The 20,369-nt window shown below is 46.3% G+C and overlaps 1 protein-coding gene and 1 pseudogene across 1 annotated transcript in view; both read right to left on the bottom strand.

Moving 5' to 3' along the window:
* Positions 1-1,905: 1,905 nt before the first annotated feature.
* LOC110571358 lies at positions 1,906-2,247 on the bottom strand (annotated as a pseudogene).
* Positions 2,248-12,850: 10,603 nt separating this feature from the next.
* The window catches only part of SLC9A7 (solute carrier family 9 member A7), a 131,627-nt gene continuing 124,108 nt past the window's right edge, over positions 12,851-20,369 (bottom strand). The window contains exons 18-19 of the mRNA XM_044911617.1: positions 17,158-17,263; positions 12,851-13,104 (exon numbers count right to left, since the gene is read on the bottom strand). Coding sequence (XP_044767552.1) covers positions 12,853-13,104; positions 17,158-17,263 — 358 coding nt within the window. The 3' untranslated portion in view covers positions 12,851-12,852. The remainder of the gene's footprint in view (positions 13,105-17,157; positions 17,264-20,369) is intronic.

The following is a 20,369-nucleotide window of genomic DNA, read 5'->3' as shown; positions in this document are numbered from 1 at the left end:
ACATATTGTTGAATTTGATTTATTAATACTTTGTTGAGGATTTTTGCATCTAAGTTCATGAGAGATACTGTTTTCTTTTTTTGGTATTTGTCTAGTTTTGGTATCAGGTAATACTGGCCTCATAATTTTGTGGAAGAGATTGTGTAGAATTAGTGTTAATTCTACTTTAAATATTTGGTAGAATTCTCCATTGAAAGTATATAGGCCTGGAGATTTCTTCTTTGGGAGTTTTTTAACAATTAATTACATTTTTAATAGCTATCTAACTTCAAATTATCTACTTCATATTGGATGAATTATGGTAGTTTGTGCTTTTTGAGGAATTGGTCCATTTCATCTAAGCTGTCAAATTTATGTATGTAGAATTATTTTTAGTGTTTTTTTATCCTTTCAATGTCTGTGAGTTCTGCAGTGGAATTCCCTGTTTCATTGCTGATAATAGTAATTCGTGTCTTCTCTTTTTTTGTTTTTAGCCTTGGTGTAGAGATTTATCCAAGTCTTAATCTTTTCAAAGACCCAACTTTTTGTTTTGATGATTTTTCTCTATTGTTTTTCTGTTTTCAATTTTACTGATTTCTGCTCTTGTTTCCCTCTGATTGACTTGTGTTTATCTTCTTCCAGTTTCTGGAGGTGGGTGTTTAGATTACTGATTTGAGACCATACATCATTTGTGTCAGCATCTAATACTATAAATTTCCCTCTCAGCGCTGCTTTGGTTGTGTCTCACAAATTTTGATATGTTGCATATTCATTTTAGTTCAATATATTGTTTAATATTCCATGGATTATTTAGAATTCTGTGTGTTCTTTAATTTCCAAGGATCTGGAGAATTTCCTGCTATCTTTCTGATATAGATTCTTAGTTTGATTCCATCATTAGTGAACACACTCTGTATTATTATTTCAATTCTTCAAAATCTGTTCCGGTTTGTTTTACGAACCAGGATATGGCCTGTGCTGTGAATGTTCCATGCATGCTTAAAAAAAAATGTGTCTCGGGGCACCTGGGTGGTTCAGTCAGTTAAGCATCTGCCTTCAACTCAGGTCATGATCTTGGGGTCCTGGGATCGAGCCCCATGTCAGGCTGCTTCTCCCTCTGCCCCACCCCCTGCTCATGTTCTCTGTGTGTGTGTGTGTCTCTCTCTCTCAAATAAATAAAATTTTTAAAAAATGAACGTGTTTCTATTGTTATTAGGTTGAGTGTCGTATAAATGTCAGTTCGGTCTTGTTTGGGTGATGGTATTATATAGTTCCTTCTATCACTGTTAATTTTCTGTCTAGTAATTCTATTAATTGTTGAGAGAGAGGTATTAAAGTTTCCAAGTATAAATGTGGACAGGTCTACTTCTCCTTTCTGTTCCTTCAGGTTTGCTTCAGAAAATTGGAAGTTCTGTTGTTTGCTGCATATGTAGACATTTTGGATTGCTATGTCTTGTTGGTGGGTTGAGCCTTTTTACCATTATGTACTCTCCTTTGTTGTCCCTGGTAATTTTCTTTGCTCCAATGTTTATTTTATCTGATATTAATATAACCGCTCTTCTTTTTTCTGATTATTTTGAGAGAGAGAGCATGAGGGGTTGGGAGGGGCAGAGGAAGAGGGAGATAGAAAATCTTAAGCGGGCTCCACACCTAGCACAAAGCCTGATGAGGGGCTCAGGCTCATGACCCTGAGATCATGACCTGAACCAAAATCTAGAGTCAGATGTTTAACCGACTGAGCCACCCAGGTGCCCTTTTTTCCTGATTTTTTTATTGAGATATAATTCACATACCACAGAATTCACCCTTTAAAGTGTTTGATTCAATGGCTTTTAGTACATTGAGAAAGTTGTGCATTGATCACCACTAATTCCTGTTTTTCTGATTATTGTTTAAAAAATGGAAAAACCAAAATTCAACTTTCATTCAGTAAATATCCTTTGGTCCTAATGCAGTTTTGTTGCAGAAAGTGAAGCCCGTGATTTTAGAACAATGATAGCAATTTATCAACCAATCAGTTTTCACAGTTTCAATAATCGTAGCAATTTCTTTGAACTGCCTGTAGAAATTCTGAAATTGTCATTTCAAAGGACTTGTTCTTTACTTGGCCTGAATGATCTGCCACTTTTAGCATCACTGCAACATAAGGACACTTAGTGATCTGCAACTGTCTGAGCTTACAACCGTGCCCAGTTTCAACTGCAAACCTATAAGCTGGTTGGTGACATCAGACTTAGCATATGGCAGTAGCTCACTAGACCCCTTCATGACAAGTGTCCAGGACTCACACCACCAACTCCTCTTTCAATTCATGTTTATATGGCACATTCTTTTCATCCTTTTACTTTCAACCCACCTATATCGTATTTGAAGTGAATTTCTTGTAGACAGCATTTTGTTGGGTCATGTTTTAAAGCCATTCTGCTGGTCTCTTTTTGTATATTTGTGAATTTAGACCATTTATATTTAATGTGACTACTGATCTTATAGGGCTTAAATTTGCTATTTTTAAAACTTGATTTCTGTTTGTTCTCTCTGTTTATTGTTCCCATTTCCCTGTTTGTGTTTTCCTATGAGTTTTGTGAATAATTTTAAGAACTTCATTTTACCTGCAGCATTTTAAGGTATTTTTGTTTGTATGCTTATTTTAGTGCTTTTGCAACTAATTGCAATCTACTGGTCTCAACATTTCACTACCTCAAGTGGAAGTATACAAACTTCATGTCCCTTTAGGTTCCTTTATCCTGTCCCCTTTGTAATTCTCTAGTTAATTTTTTTTTCTATATATGTTGAGAACTACGTCATACAGTGTCATAATTTTTGCCTCAACTATCAAATATAATTCTTTAAACTCAAGAGGATAGTCTGTTAAGTTTGCTCCTATTTTCTGTTGTTCTGTCTTCATTTGTGATGCTTTGTTTCCTTCTTTTATCATTTCCTTTCTGTTGGAAGAACTTCCTAGAGTGGTTCTTCGTACTACAGCAGTTCTGTTAGCAACACATTCTTAGTTTTCCTTCATCTGAGAATGTCTTTATTTCACCTTCATTCCTGAAGGATATTCTCGTGGAATATAGAACTCTGCATTGGCGATTATTTTCTTTCAGCACTTGCAAAGTATTGTGCCACTTCCTCCGGCCTCCATGTTTTCAGATATGAAATCCACTGACATTCAAAGCCTTGTTTCTGTAAGTAATGCATCAGTTCTCTCTAGTTGCTCTCAAGATTTTTTTCTTTGTCTTCCCTGAAGTTGGATTATGCTGTATCCTGGTGTAGATTTCTTTGTGTTTCACTCAGCCCCTTGAATCTGTAGGTTTACATCTTTTGCCAAATTTGGGAAATTTTCAGCCATATTTCTTCGAGTACTTTTTTAAGCTTCAGTCTCTTGTCCTTCTCTTTTTGGAACTCTGATGAAATGAGAATGGGTCAGTTATTGTAGTACCACAGGTCCCTGAGGCTCTGTTCATCCTTTTTCACTCTATTTTCTCTCTGCTATTCATATTAGATAATTTCTATAGCTGTCTTTTCAGATTCACTAATTCTTTACTCTGTCATCTCTATTCTGCTATTGAACCCATCCAGTGAGGTTTTAAAATTTTGGTTATTGTACTTTACAGTTCTAAAATTTCCATTTGGTTCTTTTATATATATATATATTTCTTTGCCAAGAATTTCTATTTTTTAATTTGTTCCAAGTGTGTTCCTAATGGCTCACGGAAGCATACTGATGAGAGAGGATAATTTCAGAATCTGTGTTGTTTCAGGGTTGGCTTCTGTCACTTATCCTTTCTCATTCAAGTCAAAATTTCCCTGGTTCTTGGTTTGACAAGTGATTTTTTTTAATGGTGTCCTGAATATTTGGGATACATTTGAATCTCTGAATTTTATTTAGATCTTCTCTTTTAGCAGGCCTCCAGCGACACTGCTGGTGGAGGAAGGGATGCACCCCTGGTTACTGCCAGGTGGGGGTGGGACTCTAGAAGTCCTGGCTTCCCGCTAGTCCTCTGCTGACAGGAGGGGGGCGGTTTGTGTGTGTGGTGCTTCGTTTCTGGCTTCTAGGCTGACCCTTTCCCTGTCCTTTGGCTAGAGATAATGGGCTTTTCTTGGGGCTTTTTGGTCAGTGACCATTTGCACATCTGGCCTGCTGGCATCTTCGGTGTCTATTCCAGGATATGGGGGAGGCAGAAAGAAAACCGAGGGAACCCACAGGTCTGTTGTCCCTCATTTCCCAAGGTCTGCAGCCAGTCCGCCTTCTTTTCCCCACCCTCCAGAGTCTTATCTTTGCCATATGTATCATGTTTGGGGATTCTGGTGACACTTTGTGGAAGGAATAAGGAGAAATGCATTTGCTCCATCTTATCTGGAACCAGAGTTAGCCCTTCTGGAACTTGGTTTTCATTAGACTAAATTCTACTGAAATCTGACATGGTGGCTCTTTCTCTATGCAAATAACCTGCACTAACAATACTAAAGGTTCATGGAAAGGCCTCGGGGCGTTTGTGCAATTAGCTGTTTAATGTGAATCTTGACTGCACACTTTCCATCATCTTGAAAATGCTTCTTCCCCAAACTCTGCATCGCTAGTCCTCTTGAGCTGATGGACAGTTTCACCGCATTAGAAAATAACGTCCAGCTTGGCACAGAGCACAAGAGGAAGGGTCACAGGAAAGCAAGAAACTGGCGGCAGAACTAGCACAGACATGCCGAGTCGGCCCGCCATTCTGCGGCTTCCGTACGGTGACACGAGCAGTGTGTCCTAATGACACAAGAAAACCGTTCAGATGCCCCAGAGGTAGGAAGCTGGGGTTTTTGTCGCTTACAGGCAGCCTCCGCTTTACAGAACAGCCGATCGTCGGCTCGTGATTTATTTGGCACATGTGACCCAGAGCGCAGAGCCAAGGCGGGGTGGTTACACGGTCAGTGCCTGAAGGTACGCCCTCGATCCCAGCTCTTCCCCCCACTCTGCCCAGCAGGTCTCAGAACGTTCTGTTCTCCTCACCCGCCCCCCCCTCCGCCCCCCAGCAGCAGTTGCAGAAAGCGCAGTTATCCTGGCAGAGGTGCCCCCATCTTTGTCCCATCTTTATCCTCACCAAATCCCTCTTGGGTCGCGTTTTCTCCGGGCCTGTCCTCACAGAGCAGAAATGACAGTTTCTGATTCGGGATGGACTTCCAGCCCCAGAGGATGCAGCTTCGAGAAGGAAGATTATATACAGGCTTCTTGGGGCGCCTGGGTGGCTCAGTCGTTCAGCGTCTGCCTTCGGCTCAGGTCATGATTCCAGGTCCTGGGATCAAGCCCCGCATCGGGCTCTCTGCTCCGCGGGAAGCCTGCTTCTCCCTCTCCCACTCCCCCTGCTTGTGTTCCCGCTCTCACTGTGTGTCTCTCTGTCAAATAATAAAATCTTAAAAAATAAATAAATAAATGAAGAGGCCTTCCATTGGCAGAGTGCATCAGGCTTTCTGTCTCGGGCTTTCTGTGTTCTGAGGTTCAAACCGTGCTTTGTCCCTTCCCTTCCAGGTCAGCCAGCATGCAGCGGGGCACTCAGCATGTCGCCCCAGCACGGGGGAGGCAGAGATGGGGACTCGGCTTGGGGACCACCCGCTGTGCAGCTCTGCGGAGCAGGAATGGCACCAGCTATTAAATGACGACCGACACATTGGTTGAAAGGAAGTTTCCAGTAAGGAAGTGACAGTACGATGCGGATCATTAGAGCCGTACAGTAGGAAACGCTTGCGTCCCCAGCCTGCACCTGCCTCTGCTGGGCCTGTTCCAATGTGGTGTTCTCAGAACGCAGAGGAGACGCGATCGGGTACCGTGTCCCAGCAGCAGCGGGTGCCTGGACAAATCATCAGTGTGACTGAGGGCCAAGTGCAGTCCCGTGTACCTTGATTACATTACTTAATATTAAATAAGAGGTCTGAGTGCCACTAGTTTAAACCGGACTCATTCAGCTCTTTTTCAAAGAGCTCCCCCTACACCTGCCCCTAAACCAATTTTTAAGAAGTGGTTTCTCTCCCTGGGGTGGGAGAGCCCTAACGAGCTGACACGAATTTTCACTTGCAAGTTCTTCTGTCTGGTGTTTTTGTAATTATACTATTAAAGGACTCCGGAGTCAATGTTAATGACAAGATTCGTTTTGTTTTGCTAGGATGATTTTTTGATGAAGTTCAGTTGCGTGGTTCGGGGAAAAGCCAGTCTGCCTACAAAGGAATTCATGAAGACGATCAAGGAAACTATTGAGTTCAAGAATCTTAGCAACTATCCAACACTCAGTCTGTTCACCACTGTTGTAGGCCAGAAGTTACCACACAGACCAGATTTAGTGTTTCTCTTAATCCCAAGGCACATTTAAATAATCTCAGAAGTCTGCTACTGTGATTTTTAGACCCTATTTTGAAACTCAAGTTTTTCAAGCACCTAAAGCAGGGTTTGGCAAAATCCTTTGCTGTAGAAAGTCAGATGGTCCAGGCTTTATGCGCACATTGCTGCTCACTCCTGTCACAACTACTCAGCTCTGCACGAAAGCTGTCGCAGACATTATGCAAATGAAGGAGCCTAGTGTATTCCAATAAAACTTTATTTACAAAAAGAGGTGCTGTGCCGGATTTGGTCCGGAGGGGCTAGCTAGCCTTAATTTGTGGGTCCTGGGTCTAGGGGAGCTGGAGAGCAAGTTTCCACCCAGAGAAAACACCTCCCAGTGAGGGAAAGAAACAGACTAAGAAAAGGATCGCACTGCATTCTTCTTCCTACTAACAAACAGATGATATTTTAAAATGCAAAAGATTAGCTCAGCCAGTTAATCTCTTTATTTTGAGTTTTGTAAAAAAAAAAAGCTTTGGGAAAAAATGTGTTAAATATCAGTCAACAGCAGGAAAACATGTAGCTAGCTTTACAATATCAATCTAAACATATACACAAAGGCGAACGTGAAGTAAAATGCTAGGGTAAGGTAGCACTTTGGGGGCCTAACTGCAGTTTTCCTTAAGTGCACATAAAGGTTGCTGATAACTCCAAGTCTTCACTTTTTCACAGTTCAACATACTTTTATTTCATATAACGTGTTTATTTAACATACTATAATGTTAACTTTATAAAACCACCGGTTTGCTACTGATGAATGGACATAGAAGACAAAATTCTCCCCAATTACATTATGTGAGCTCTCTGTAAAACGTCCCCCAGAAGGGCATATCATCCCAGGTTAAATTCATCCTATCCTATTTTTAAAAATTGCTTTTCACCTATTAAATGGATCTTGGTGGCCTCTTCCCATTTAATCATGTTATGGGACAGAGTGAAACTTCCTAAGAAGGACCAGATGTAGTTTATGTAAAAAATCAAAAGTCAACCTACGAGGAGGTGGTCCGGCTCTGAAGTCGCGCTTTGAACAAGTGATTTCAGCGATAAGTCCCAAATCCCCAGACGTGAACCCCCCCCCCCCACACCCGGAAATCATTCCTCTGCTTCCCCAAAGCCCACCCCCAAATGTCCAAGCGCTGGGACAGTCACCCAAGAGCCCTGGGGCCTGTCTTTCAGTGCTTTGGACAGCACATGTAGAGTTCTTCGTGCTGTCCAAAAGCCCCTGTGGTCTGAGTTCCTCCCGCATCCACCAACCCCTGGAAGTTTCTCCTGACCCTGACACGTGGCAATTCCCTTAACCCTTTCTAAAAGGCGGCCATCCTGAAGAGAAGGAGGCCTCTCTCCGGGGCTCTCCTGTGCATTTCAGGGCTTTTCAGAACGCGGCCGGACAGGCAGACCTTCCTTATCTTCTCCCAGGCTCGTGTGGCAGATGACCGGCGGCCTGCGTGTTCCGTGTGGGCCCTGGTTCTACCCCGCCTTACAAAAATAAAACTAACATCAAAAACTTTGGTTTTGTGGGGCACCTGGGTGGCTCAGATGGTTAAGCATCTGCCTTCGGCTCAGGTCATGATCCTAAGGTCCTGGGATCGAGTCCCGCATCGGGCTCCCTGCTCCTTGGGAGCCTGCTTCTCCCTCTGCCTCTCTCTCTCTCTCTCTCTCTCTCTGACTCTCATGAATAAATAAATAAAAAAAAAAATTAAAAAAAAAAAAAACTTTGGTTTTGCTCTTTACGAGTTCTGCTCGCACTGCGTGACGAGACATGTTTGTTCGTTTAAAAACAAAAACACACAAAAAAAGCCCTACTTATGAAAATTGAAACTGGGTAAAAGGGGTTGATTTCTAGGTCTGGTTTTGAAAAGATTGTCAAAGAGCCTATTTGCTTTTCCTAGAGACTAGCATCGCTTTCTGGAGTGTTCCTCTGTATACTGTCCTTACTGGGTTTTAGAAAGGCGCAAGGTCTCTTCAAGGTACCAGAGTGAAAGCAGCATTCAGATGGGTTGCTCCTAACTCTTGGCCATTAGATTTCCTTCAGCTTCACTGTAGCAGAGTACAGCATCTGACACTTGAGGAAAGACCAACAGAAGACACCAGAACTCAGTGGTACCGCTTTGATGCACGTGACAGATGCACTCCTACACGAACTCATCTACAGAATCAGCATCGAGAGGCGGGTATGAAACTCGTCAAGTTCCCCATTTCTGAAGTGGACTAAGAAGTCACATACTTACTGAATCAGCAAGCTGACTTTCCAGAAGCCCTCGTTCCAGATGACATCTTACAACAGATGGGAAAAGCAGCTTGGTGGTGCACCTCTGAGAACTCACAACGGGTACCAAGCTAGGGGCCCGAGAGGATGAGTCTTCCCTCTGTTGAGCTGCTCGGTGGCCTCGCCCGCCGCCAGTCTCCCCTCAGTGCATCAGTGCCGTTTCCACGTTTGGAAATGGTTCTGTTCATATTAAGGTACCTGACACGGTGACACTGACTTCCCCTGCAGGCAAAGAGGAGAGAGAGACCTGGGGGGCAGGGGGGTAGGGAATGTGTGTGTCATGAAACAGCCCTCCAGTCTGGAAGGAAATCGCCCTCGACTGACATGTTCGTGGACAGCTGAGAGAACCTTTTTCATGTTTTCTAAGGAGACTTCATTTGTCCCCCAAACCACGGAGGACATTTTCAGGTCTAGAGAGCACAGCCGGAAAGCTCCTTGCTGTTTGCCTGATGAGACATTTGATGTTGCAGTGCGGGTTTTGGGCTGCAAGGCGTCGGGGCTGGTTTGGCCGCCCCAGGGAGTACCCTGGATGGGCAGAGGCCATGGAATCGCATCTGCCCTCTTCCTCTATTTGCAGCCTCATTTCAGTGGCGCAGATTTCCTTCTCCAGGAGACAAAGTTCAGGTCTCCTTGTAGTCCCCAAAGAGAATATGAAAAGGCACGGCTGGAGTCCGCACCGCCCCGCTGCCGGCCCCACGCAGAAGTCTGCCGACACCACTGCCTCGTGACCTTGAAGTGGTCATGGGCTACCCCTTACCCCGAGGCCTCTACTCTGGGCATTAAATGGGCCCACCCCTCTCCTGAGGAGTCCAGCAGGGATTCGGGCCTGGGGACAAGCTAAGTGTGACAAGAAAGCAAGCTGACTGGACTGCAAAGGGGACTCCGTTTAATCCCAGGTTATACTGAAAAGACAGCTTCTCCAAAGCCTTCACACTTGATGGTCAGCTACTCTGTTAAGACCCAACCCCTTTCTTTCCACGAAAGGGGGCAAAGAGGACGGTTTTTAACCCCTCGCCCCGCAACAACCCAATCCATCCACTCAAGTCACCTGTCTCTCCCTTTCCTGCACGAAGGTGTTCAAATGTGACGTTTTTGGTTGTACTTTACGGAGTATGTTCTAGAGTTCTGCAAAGATGATGTGCATGAAACTCTTTCACAGTCGTCCGGGCTGTATTGATTGATCAACACTCGGTTTGTTCCAGAGGACTACCAATGAAAGGAAACTTAGTTTGCTAGGCCATTCTTTAAGGTTCCAAACAGGGTCTGCTGCAAGTTCTGGACTAAAAGGCTCTCAAGCCTGGCTGCCCACTAGAATCCCTGAAGATCCACAACAGAGCATGGAAGCCAGGCCCCACTCCAAACCTACTGGATATGAATCTCTGAGCACAGGGCCCTTGCACTGATATTAAAAAAACAAAACAAAACAAAAACAAAACTAGCCAGAGAATCCTACTGTGCAGCCAGGGTTGAGAACCTGTGTTCTAGAACATCCAGCTCCGAACCCTCATCCCCCCCACCCAACCCGGAACGGGTATGTTTAAGAGGTTAAATTGGATGCACTCAGCAGTTTCAATCTGATTTATGCCAGACTGACAGCAGAGAGCCTGGAGTTAGATGGTTTGGCAGCTTCGTGACACCTACTTTTCCCCTCTCAGCATAGGCATAAAGCTTCTAGAAGGTGGAAGCATTTCGATGAACAGACTCCTTTCCTGGGACCCCTGGTAAGGTCAGGATTATTCTCCTATCTTGCAAACAAAAATTAGGACCACAGGTCAGTGACTTACTCCGATCCACTGAATAAAAAAATCCAACCAAATAACTACAACCCTAGCAAAATTTTGATCTTGGCAAATCTCCATTTACTTAGATTTAAGTAGGTCCAAATAAAACGTTTGCAGTCAAGCCTACAAGACCCTTTTGGGAGAAAACACAACGATCTATGGATTGACTTAGGACTAGGCTGGAGAACTCTGGTTATTTTTCCTCCTCATGAGGGTAATTTCTTATTAATTTGCTGAAAGCTTCCTGGAAAACCAAAATGACAACAAAGCCTTGACCTGAATGAAGAGAGGGTGGGTCCTCCCCGGTTGGCTCTTTTCAAGAACCCTGTCAGGGTTTTTCTGTTAGCTTCTTCCCTCCAAAATGAAATAAGTAAGCAACGTAAGAGGCGAGCAAGGCTTTATAAAGACCCAGCCAAGGAGCTGACCAGCCTATCCCCTCCACCTCTGCAAATAACAGACACACACAAAAGCCTCCTCACCTTTCGAGTTTATAGGCATGACTGGTCATTACTGAGATTAACTCTACTGAATAAAACCTGTGCTGGTTCTGGGCACATCTGCCAAGCCTGAGAGATGCTCTCTGCACTCTGACCCCACGACATAATGACCTCCCGTCCAGGGGTTCTCTAAAAAAAAGCTGTTTCTCTGGCTCTGGCTCAGAGGTTTTCGTAAGTCCTTCACCAGCCTAGGGAATTCGGAGTCTCATGGGGTTAGATGGGTGCTTTAGCTCATTTACAGAGCCCACGGATGCCCATGATAAAATCAAAATGGACTTTAGGGTACATAGAAAGGAAAGAGGGGAATAAAAATCATTTAATTATATTCTCTCGAACCATACAAAACTGCCATTTCTGTTTCTGAAAACTGGTTCAATATCGGCAATTTCATATGGCTCAACTTAATTTTTGCCTGTTTTGCACAAATTCTCAATTCAAAAAGCAAAGTGTAATGTCTTATCTAAATATTAACCATTAAAAATGTGCGTTAAGCAGATTAAAGGGCTGGTTTCATTATGGGTGTACTCGACTGGGCCACTATTCTGTCTGCCACAAGAAGAAAAATGCCCATATTTTCTGAAAGCATTTTTTTTTTTTTTTAGAGATTGGGTTTTCAAATACACCAGCACTGAAGCATAGAGACACAGGGAGAATCTCAAACTTGGTTTCCAAGAGCTCTCTCAGTATTTTAGCTACCGCAGGTGTGGGCAGTTAGAAGAGCTCACCCACAGAGAACCCCAACTCAGAACCTACATTTCAAACCATGCTCACACATTAGGCTGGTACAAGCCTCCCCAGATACCAAGAAAATGACCCTTCTCTACGTGGCACTCAGTGTTAAGACATCTGGATTCTTAATCTTACAGCAGACGGAACTGTCCACTGGACTGAATAATGCTCAATTTTCCATTGATTTGCCTCTCATGCCTCACCCGGCCACGGAAATCTCATGCATTTAGTAGCTCAAAGTTTGGACTTCTACTCGGTCTTTAGAACAGTATCTTGTGTTTTGTGGTTAATTTTTTTGCAGTGTGGTTTTTTCTTCCCCCCTCTGAACACTAGCCTATTGCCTCCTAGGCTCCTTGCTGCTCTCTCGTCCCCAGATAGAAGCATCCCACAAATTTTGGTGTTATTCCTAAACCCCGCAGTAGGTATCTCCATGGTAGCCCTGAAGAACTGACTGATTTTTGTCATCAGTCTCTAAATGGTTTCTCCTGTCCTCGGATTAATTTTAAAAACCCAACAGTAAAACACAATTTTGCTTTTGGTTTTAAACATTTCAGTAGCTACTTCTTTCTGGAGATTTCCAGAGAAGGAATTCTAATTCTTTCCCCATGTTGAAATGTTCATGGATAGAGTTCCGATCTTCAATCTACAGGAAACCCAGGTAGTGCAGAAAGTCTAGAAGCCTGATCATGTGAGATCACGGTCCTGCAGCCCTCGGTGCGAGGGCCTCCGCGCTCAGATTGCTTCCTCCTGAGTTCTGTCCCCGTGACCACGGGCTTCCCATCATCTTCGGAGGTCCAATCTCAGCTGCCTTCCTTCGGGATCCTTCGTCTGGCCTGCTCTTCCTGCCCCCACCTCGCTATTCCTGCGGCCAGCTAGGTTTGCGCTGCTGTGTACGGACCTGAAACCTCTCCTGGGGGGCCTCCCCACACCTGCCGCAGCTTGCTCGGGTTCTGCAGGTGAATGAGTCAGACCGGTAAAGCATGCTATTTGTTTGTTTGACTCTGAACAGCACTACTATGTGAAAAAGTGGGAATACGTCCGCGTTTGTCTTGATTGAGAGACACCTAAGCCCCACCCTCTGCCTCTTGGGTTAAACTTTAAATGTTAAGAGAGCTTCAGACCTCAATAAAACAGAAGCATTAGTTCCACTCAGTCAGTGCCCCGAGCTGGACAAGCCTGGGGCTTGCAGCCGTCCTCACTGCACCCCCATCTCGGCAGGCTGGGGCTGGGGGGGGACGCGACAAGTCACGCGTTATCCTCCAGGGGGAACACTAGGCGCGTGCCCCGGCTTGACACCGGCTGGTCTCCTGCTCCCAGGGCTCGGTCCAGCACCTCCTCCGAGCTGCTCTTGGTTCTCCGGCTGCCCTCGAGGCTCGTGGAGGCCGTGTGGGAGCCTGAGGAGCCGTTCGCAGTCACTGTGCTGTCCCCGTAGGTCAGGGTGAGGTCGCCCTCGGTCAGGATGAAATCCGAGTCTTCCTCTCTCAGCGGCTCTTGGTTCTGAAAAGTGCAACGAACGACAGCGGCAAATGGGAGACTGATCTCCTCTAGGCTGGGAGCCAAGCCCAACCTCAACTGCTCACCTGAAAACTGGGGCCCATGAAACCCGCCTGCCTTGAGCCTCCAGCGTGCATACTGGATGCCAAGGGTCCAGGGCTATTCAAGGGAAGGCACCGTTGCCCGAAGCAAGGCTTCGAGGCCCAGGAAGCCGTTCTGATTTTAAATGCCTGACGGCTCGGGGTCAGTGACCAAAGGGAAGAAAGGGAGGCCAGCCTGCGCCTTCAGCTTCCCAACCCTCAAAAGAAGGAGGGGGAAGGTCACTGGGCAAACATGCAAAGAGGTTTCTCGGGCCCCTCTCTTTTCGGGGCAGCTCTTCTGAGAGGGCCTCCCGCCCCACAAGAACCACCCTAAACCCATCCGGTTTGCATCTGAACTACTCTTTATCCTAGTCAGCAACGGAGGGACGGGGACGCATAATTAGGATTTCCTTCCTGTCCCCACGGAAGGACCCCGACGGGAAGCCCTCTGGTAGATGCAGTGAGACATCGAGAGGGAAGGGGCACCTTCTCGACCACGTGTTTCGGGCCCACCAGGGCGGTCACAGGAGCTGGCGACTCACCCTCCCCCCTCCCTTCTCCTGGGTCAGAGGAGGAGGCCTGAGCCCAGAGAACCTGTGGAATGTGCCCCAGGCGGTCCAGCTGGTAGGAGGCAGAGGTGGGGTGTCTGCTGCCTCCGGACTGGTCCGGCCCACAGCGAGGATGTGAACACTCCCCGGGTCAAGAAGAGGACCGGCCGGCAGCTCATGCTAAGCCGCAGCTGCAGCAGAGCGGACCGAGCGGGGCCAGGCAGGGCGGGAGCCGAGCAGCGGCCTCTCGAAACTTCTAGACCGCGGGGAGAGCTCGGGAAGCAGCGCGGGGTCAGACACAACCCTTCACCCTCTAATGGGTTTCACCAGCAAAACGAAGGGCACTTGGCTCCCCTCCTGCCCCCACAGCACGTCTGTCAGACACGGTTCCAGAGTACTCCGGCTAAAGTGCTCTTGCTCTCCTATTGCCCATCTGGTCTTCAAAGTGCTTCTGGAGTCCTGCATCGTCTATGCGGCAGGGTGTCCTCGGTGCAGGGCACGGAACCCGCCTCCCCGACAGCCTCCTACCCTCCCCCCCGCAACCCCCACCCCCAGTCACGCTGTCCAAGGCCACGGGCAGATTCTCCCCGGCATGCCTGCACCCCCCTCTAGGTGAGAAACCAGCAAAGCACGGTGGCTGCCTCCTCTTCCTGGCGCCCTTCCCTGAGGGGCTTAAGCCACAGCAGGTGCTAGAGGAAGGCCTGTTCAGCGCCCAAGGAGGACTCGTGGGTCTGCCGACCTCCTCCCGTCCCAGCCTGTCTGTGTGCGCTCACTGGTGACAAGCTCAAGCCTGCTTTCTGCATCACTCCTCAGTGATGTCGACTTCTCCACGCTCCACAGCATGACTCCTCTTAACCCAGCGCTCGGGCTTTTTTTGTTTTTTTTTGACAGGCGAGCACGCAACTCTTGTTGCTTGCGGCCTCAAATCCTCACTGGAATGAGGCAGTGTGCAAATGTGCAACCAAGTAAGAATCCTCTACTCAGGCAGAGCGTAATTCCAAAACTCACTCCAAACTCCCCAAATTCCTCCTCACCATCAGTATTTAGAAAGTCCCGAGGCTCCATCTGTCCCACGATCGTTTTCCTAACAACAAATGAGATCATGTTCCCTGTTTTAGCACGTTCCATTTCTCCCGTGCCTGTGAGCGCTAAGTAATAATGTCAAAATACTGCAGCCAGGGTTCTTAGTTCCCCCTTTTCAGGGGGAGACTCTCCTGGCACGCATTATACTCTTTCGAGGACAGAGAGGAATGTGAAGCAACTGCTTGGAGGGAAATGCTGCAAATGTAGCCACGCCCCGTACTGCAGCCCAGCTGAGGCACCCCCCATCTCCCATCTTCCCCCCTACACCAGCCCCTGTGTGGCCCACGCTGGCTGACCCGAGGCAGTGGGAAGCAGGGCTCAAATTCACCGACAGGAGAAGGCAAGATTGGATGTTGACCCATTCCATTACGAAACTCACAAGCCCGGACAAATAGTACCCGAAACAAGGACATGGTAAAACCCAGTGGACAGGGATTTCCAAATCAGAGCTTAATGAACGTGATACGCAGATGATGAAACCGATCCACTTCCTCGAATTCTAGATGATAGGATTGACAGAAGTTTTGTTAAGCTGGAGGTTTGTAAAATTATGCAACCAGCTGTCCCCTGAAGGCTGCCGTGAAGATGCTGTTGAATAACCCTGCAAACGTGTGTTGCAGGAATGTGCCCATTTTAAACAACCAGAGGTCACTTTCATGAACGGAAGAACCCTGTTTTCTAGGTGGATATCCAACCTGAGTGGTTTAGAGTTAGTGCAAAGAGTGAATAAGGAACATCTTCAACATGGCCCAACTAAACCAAAAGTACAAACGCCCTCTAGGTGATGGGTGAGAACCACAGAGTGTCGAACAGCCACGCGAGAGCGGCCCGGCCCGAGACCCTCACTGGGCTCCAAACCCCACCGGGGGCCCCTCCGCTCTCTCACCTTGGGCTTCCTCAATTAATTTTTCAAAGACTCTATGCTCCCACTCTCTCAACAATTGCAAGCCTCACTGTGTCTGCAGCTGACTGAGACCCTGGTCAGGACCCCAGCCCAAAGCGACAGTGGACAGATTCTTGCTTCTTGACCAAGTCGCCCCATCTCTGATGAGGCTGTTCCTTAGCATGCCAGACCCCAGTGCCCCCCGCCCAGCTATGCCCCCTGCCCCTCTGTACCACCTGAATGCAAACAATCGTTCCCAAGGCCGCTGCCCCGCCCCATTAGAACTGACCTGGTCAGGGGCCGTCTCTCCCAGATCTGGGCTTTGCATTCTGCTTTCCCAACGCTAATCAAGTCAATTGCAGGTCATTTGCGAACTCTCTGAAACCTGCATTAGGGTCTCAGCTCTGCCAATTACTAATCCTAGGACCTTGGCACTTCCTTCCTCTGTAACCCTGTAGTAGCTGCTTATTTACAGTATGGCCAAGAGAATAAACTTGGCCTTTGTGAGCTGTAAGGCTCTACACAAATTTAAGGAGTTCTTCTCTCCTAGGGTATAATGGTTGTGTTCGTGACCGGATGATGAGGGTGGCAGAATAGAGAGGAAGAAGGGCCTTTTCCCTCTCCTCCAGGCCTTCTATGTGGGTAGCTGCTTGTTCTCCCCACCTTTTTGCCCAGCAACCCACGTGAGGAGCTCACAAGTCAGTCCCAAAGCTCAGATGTCCACCAGTGTGGATATTCTCTTCATACTGTGCTAAGTCTGAATCTGAAAACAGAAAGGACCTGACCATATCAATGTAAATAAAGCATTCACAAAAAGAATCCTCACATTTGCTAAATGCTTTGTGGTTCACAGTGTTTTTCTCTACCTTAACCTTTAATCTCACAGCCAGCCTGTACGACTAGGCCCACTTTACAGACAGGAAAACCAAGGCACAGAACACTTAAATGGCCTCAGGGCTTGGCTTTGAATCTAGTTGTTCGGATTCCAAATCGAGTGTTCTTTCTACTACACCACAGCTGCAGACGTGACGGGGCCCCACAGCCCGGGTAAAAGGTTTCCCTCTTACTGTGCAAAACAGATCAACATATGTAAGTTGGCCATTTCTTTTTTTTTTTTTAATTTTTTTTTTTTTTTAAGATTTATTTATTTGACAGAGAGAGAGACAGCGAGAGAGGGAACACAAGCAGGGGGAGTGGGGGAGGGAGAAGCAGGCTGCCCGCGGAGCAGGGAGCCCAATGCGGGGCTCGATCCCAGGACCCTGGGATCATGACCTGAGCCGAAGGCAGACGCTTAACGACTGAGCCACCCAGGCGCCCCGTAAATTGGCCATTTCTAATCATCTTATTTAGAGATGCAAAACCCATGGATTTGGACGCTTGCGAGCAACAGGTTTCCTCTTCCTGGGGAAGACACTCCCCAGACCCAGTGAGCAGGAAAACGCCCCTGACACGCCGTACTTACGTCGTACACCTGGGGACTGGTCAGACACCGAGCAAGCAGGCTACACCAGGCTGGGAGCGTGGTGGTCAACGGGGGGCCACTGTGTGTGAGGATGGGCTTCAAGTAACTTTAAAAAGAGAATTAAGGAAAAAAATGTCTGCAGAGAAAACACACACCCAACCCAACGTGTTTAGAAATCCCCCCGAGTAAATCATCCAGGCTGCTACCCACAAAAGGCCTCCTCACCCGCATTTTACCAGTACGATACAGAAAATCCTGGGGGTCTACAATATCTGAATCAAAGATTAAACCATCCTGTCAGCCTTAAGCGTTCACTGTTAACTCTCAGGTTGGCGGTTCCCGCTTTTCAGGCAAAAAGAGTATTTGATTACTTAGAGCATCCTTCTCCCTTCCTTGTTATGTTGAATGAGAATTTTGGTTTCAATCAACATTCCAGCTTTGGACACACAACCAGCTCACGCCTTGGAAACAGGAGACAGCGTATCGGCTTCTCAACCTCGACGCTACCGACATTGGGTGCCAGGTCATTCTTGGTGGTAGGGGACTGTTCTGCCCTGTAGGGACAGTCTACCCACCAGATGCCAGGAGCACCCCCGACCCCTCTCCCAGGCGTGACAACAAAAATGTCTCTAGACGGGGCGCCTGGGTGGCTCAGTCGGTTAAGCGACTGCCTTCGGCTCAGGTCATGATCCTGGAGTCCCGGGATCGAGTCCCGCATCGGGCTCCCTGCTCAGCGGGGAGTCTGCTTCTCCCTCTGACCCTCTCCCCTCTCGTGCTCTCTCTCTCTCAAAGAAATAAATAAAATCTTTTTTTAAAAAAGTCTCTAGACATTGTCAAATGTCCCCTGAGAAGCAAACCTGCCCTTGGTTGAGACCACCACTCTAAGGTGAAGGTCAGCGGCCCTGGGAGCTCAGGATTTGTCAGTCTGTGGATATCTGTGCCGTAAAATGCATGAGCCTATGTGGGAAGCACCACGAAGCATGCGCGCATCATGATATGACAGCGCCTGGACCGTTTCTGGTACCCACAGCCCCAGCAACATGGAAAAGGTGGAGACTCACACGGCCACCTCCACGGCGGAAACGGCCAAGAGAATTTAAAGGAAGGTGAGGAGGTATCCTAGTCATTTGTATCCCAGAGGATGACTGCTCTGAGCACCATCAATATTTACTGCTCAGCACAGGAGAAAAAAAGGCTTCTTCTCTGGGAGGACACGGAAGGAAGACCCTGGAGTATCCTTCTTGTAGGGAATTACTCCACAATGGATGAGGTGTGGGCTCTGCTGAACCTCTTTACGAAACCGAACAATCCCCCTCTGACCACTGTCCTCCAACCACATTTCTGGGAATGGCCCCTGCTGGCCCATCGGCTACTTTGAGTCTAGCTGTGAAGCTGACAGCAAGGCCGGATTCTAGAAGGACTAATACACAGGCACATGGGAACCCCAAGGCTACCTTTCAGTGGCCTGCCTCGGGTAGTTCAAAGCCAAGTTCTCACAGTCCCCAAATACAAAAGGCCCTCTAACAACCTCATTAAAAGAGAGAAAAAAGCTATTTACAGATAGATTTTTAAATATGCAAGTTCTTTGAAGGGCCAAAATGAAATATCAAGTCTCTGTCCCATCCAGTTGTTCTGGTAATTACCACTACAACTTCACCAAAGACCGTTTTTTTTTTTTTTTTTTTTTTTTTAATTTAGGCATAACTGACATACAATATTATTTTCGTTTCAGGTGTACAACGTAGTGATTTGGCTTTTATATCTATTGCAAAATGATCACCTCAATAAATGTAGTTACCATACAAAATTAATACAATATTATTGACTATATTCCCCATGCTGTACATTATATCCCCATGACTTACTTATTTTATAACTGGAAGTTTGTACTTTTTTTTTAAGATTTTATTTATTTATTTGAGAGCTAGAGAGAGAGAGAGAGCATAAGGGGGGGAGGGTAGAGGGAGAAGCAGACTCTCTGCCAAGCAGGGAGCCTAATGCAAGGCTTGATCCCAGGACCCTGGGATCATGACCCGAGCTGAAGGCACTTAACCGACTGAGCCCCCCCAGGCGCCCCAAGAAGTTTGTACTTCTTGGTCCCCTTCACCCATTTCACTCCACCAACCTCCTTCCCCTCTGGCAACCACCAATCTGTTCTCTGTATCTATTAATCTGGATTTTCTTTGTTTTGTTTTTTAGGTTCCACATTTCAGTGAAATCAGTGTAGCATTTGTTTTTCTCTGATTTATTTCACTTAGATAATAGCTTCAAGATCCATCCATGTTGTCACAAATGGCAAGATTTCATTCTTTTTTATGGCTAAGTAGTGTTCCACTCTGTGTGTGTCTACACCAGGAGAATAAGTTTTTTCTCCTATTTCTTGATTTATAAACTTTAGTCAGAGGCTTTTAACTCCTTCCTATGAAGGATGGTACATTTAATTCATTTATACTCCTGCCTCTTCAAGTTTTTCCTAATTTTGATTACAATTAATTTTATACTGCAGATATATAACATGTGCATTCTATTTTATAACTGATAAGTAAATCTTCTATACTTTGTCTATGAATTGAGTCTAAATGTTAAAAACCACTAAATAGCATTTGTAATAATATTGTTATATGAATATTATTCCCTGTAACCAAGTAGAGTGGTTAGAACATTATTTTTTTTAAGTAGACTCCATGCCTAGCATGGAGCCCAATGAAGGGCTTGAAATCATGACCCTGAGATCAAGACCTGAGCTGAGATCAAGAGTCAGACACTAGGGGGTGCCTGAGTGCCTCAGTCAGTTAAGCGTTCAACTCTTGATCTTAGCTCAGGTCTTGATTTCAGGGTTGTGAGTTCAGGCCCTGTGCTGGGTGTGGAGCCTACTTAAAAAAAAAAAAAAAAAAAAGACACTTAACCAACTGAGCCACCCAGGTTCCCCGTGGCTAGAACACTATTAAAAGAAATGTAATACAGTGTCATTTAAATTCTGTTAGTGAGAAGAGAAATCTGAGTGTCTTGCAAAATACAAGATCTTCTTTTAATTTTGTTTTGATCTTGTTCACTTCTGGGTTATAAAAAATGACTTCTTCATTGTTGTCCCCTTAGTTGGATCTGATTTTGGTTTTATCTGATCCTTATGTTGTTGTTGGTTTCCCCCCTCCTTCTTAGAGAGTCTGCACAGTGCTAAACTTCCTCAACTCTCGCATGTCTGAAAGCCACCC

The sequence above is a fragment of the Neomonachus schauinslandi genome, chromosome X, assembly GCF_002201575.2.
Source record: "Neomonachus schauinslandi chromosome X, ASM220157v2, whole genome shotgun sequence".
NCBI classification, from domain to species: Eukaryota; Metazoa; Chordata; class Mammalia; order Carnivora; family Phocidae; genus Neomonachus; species Neomonachus schauinslandi.
This window is presented reverse-complemented; position numbering and strand designations above follow the sequence as displayed.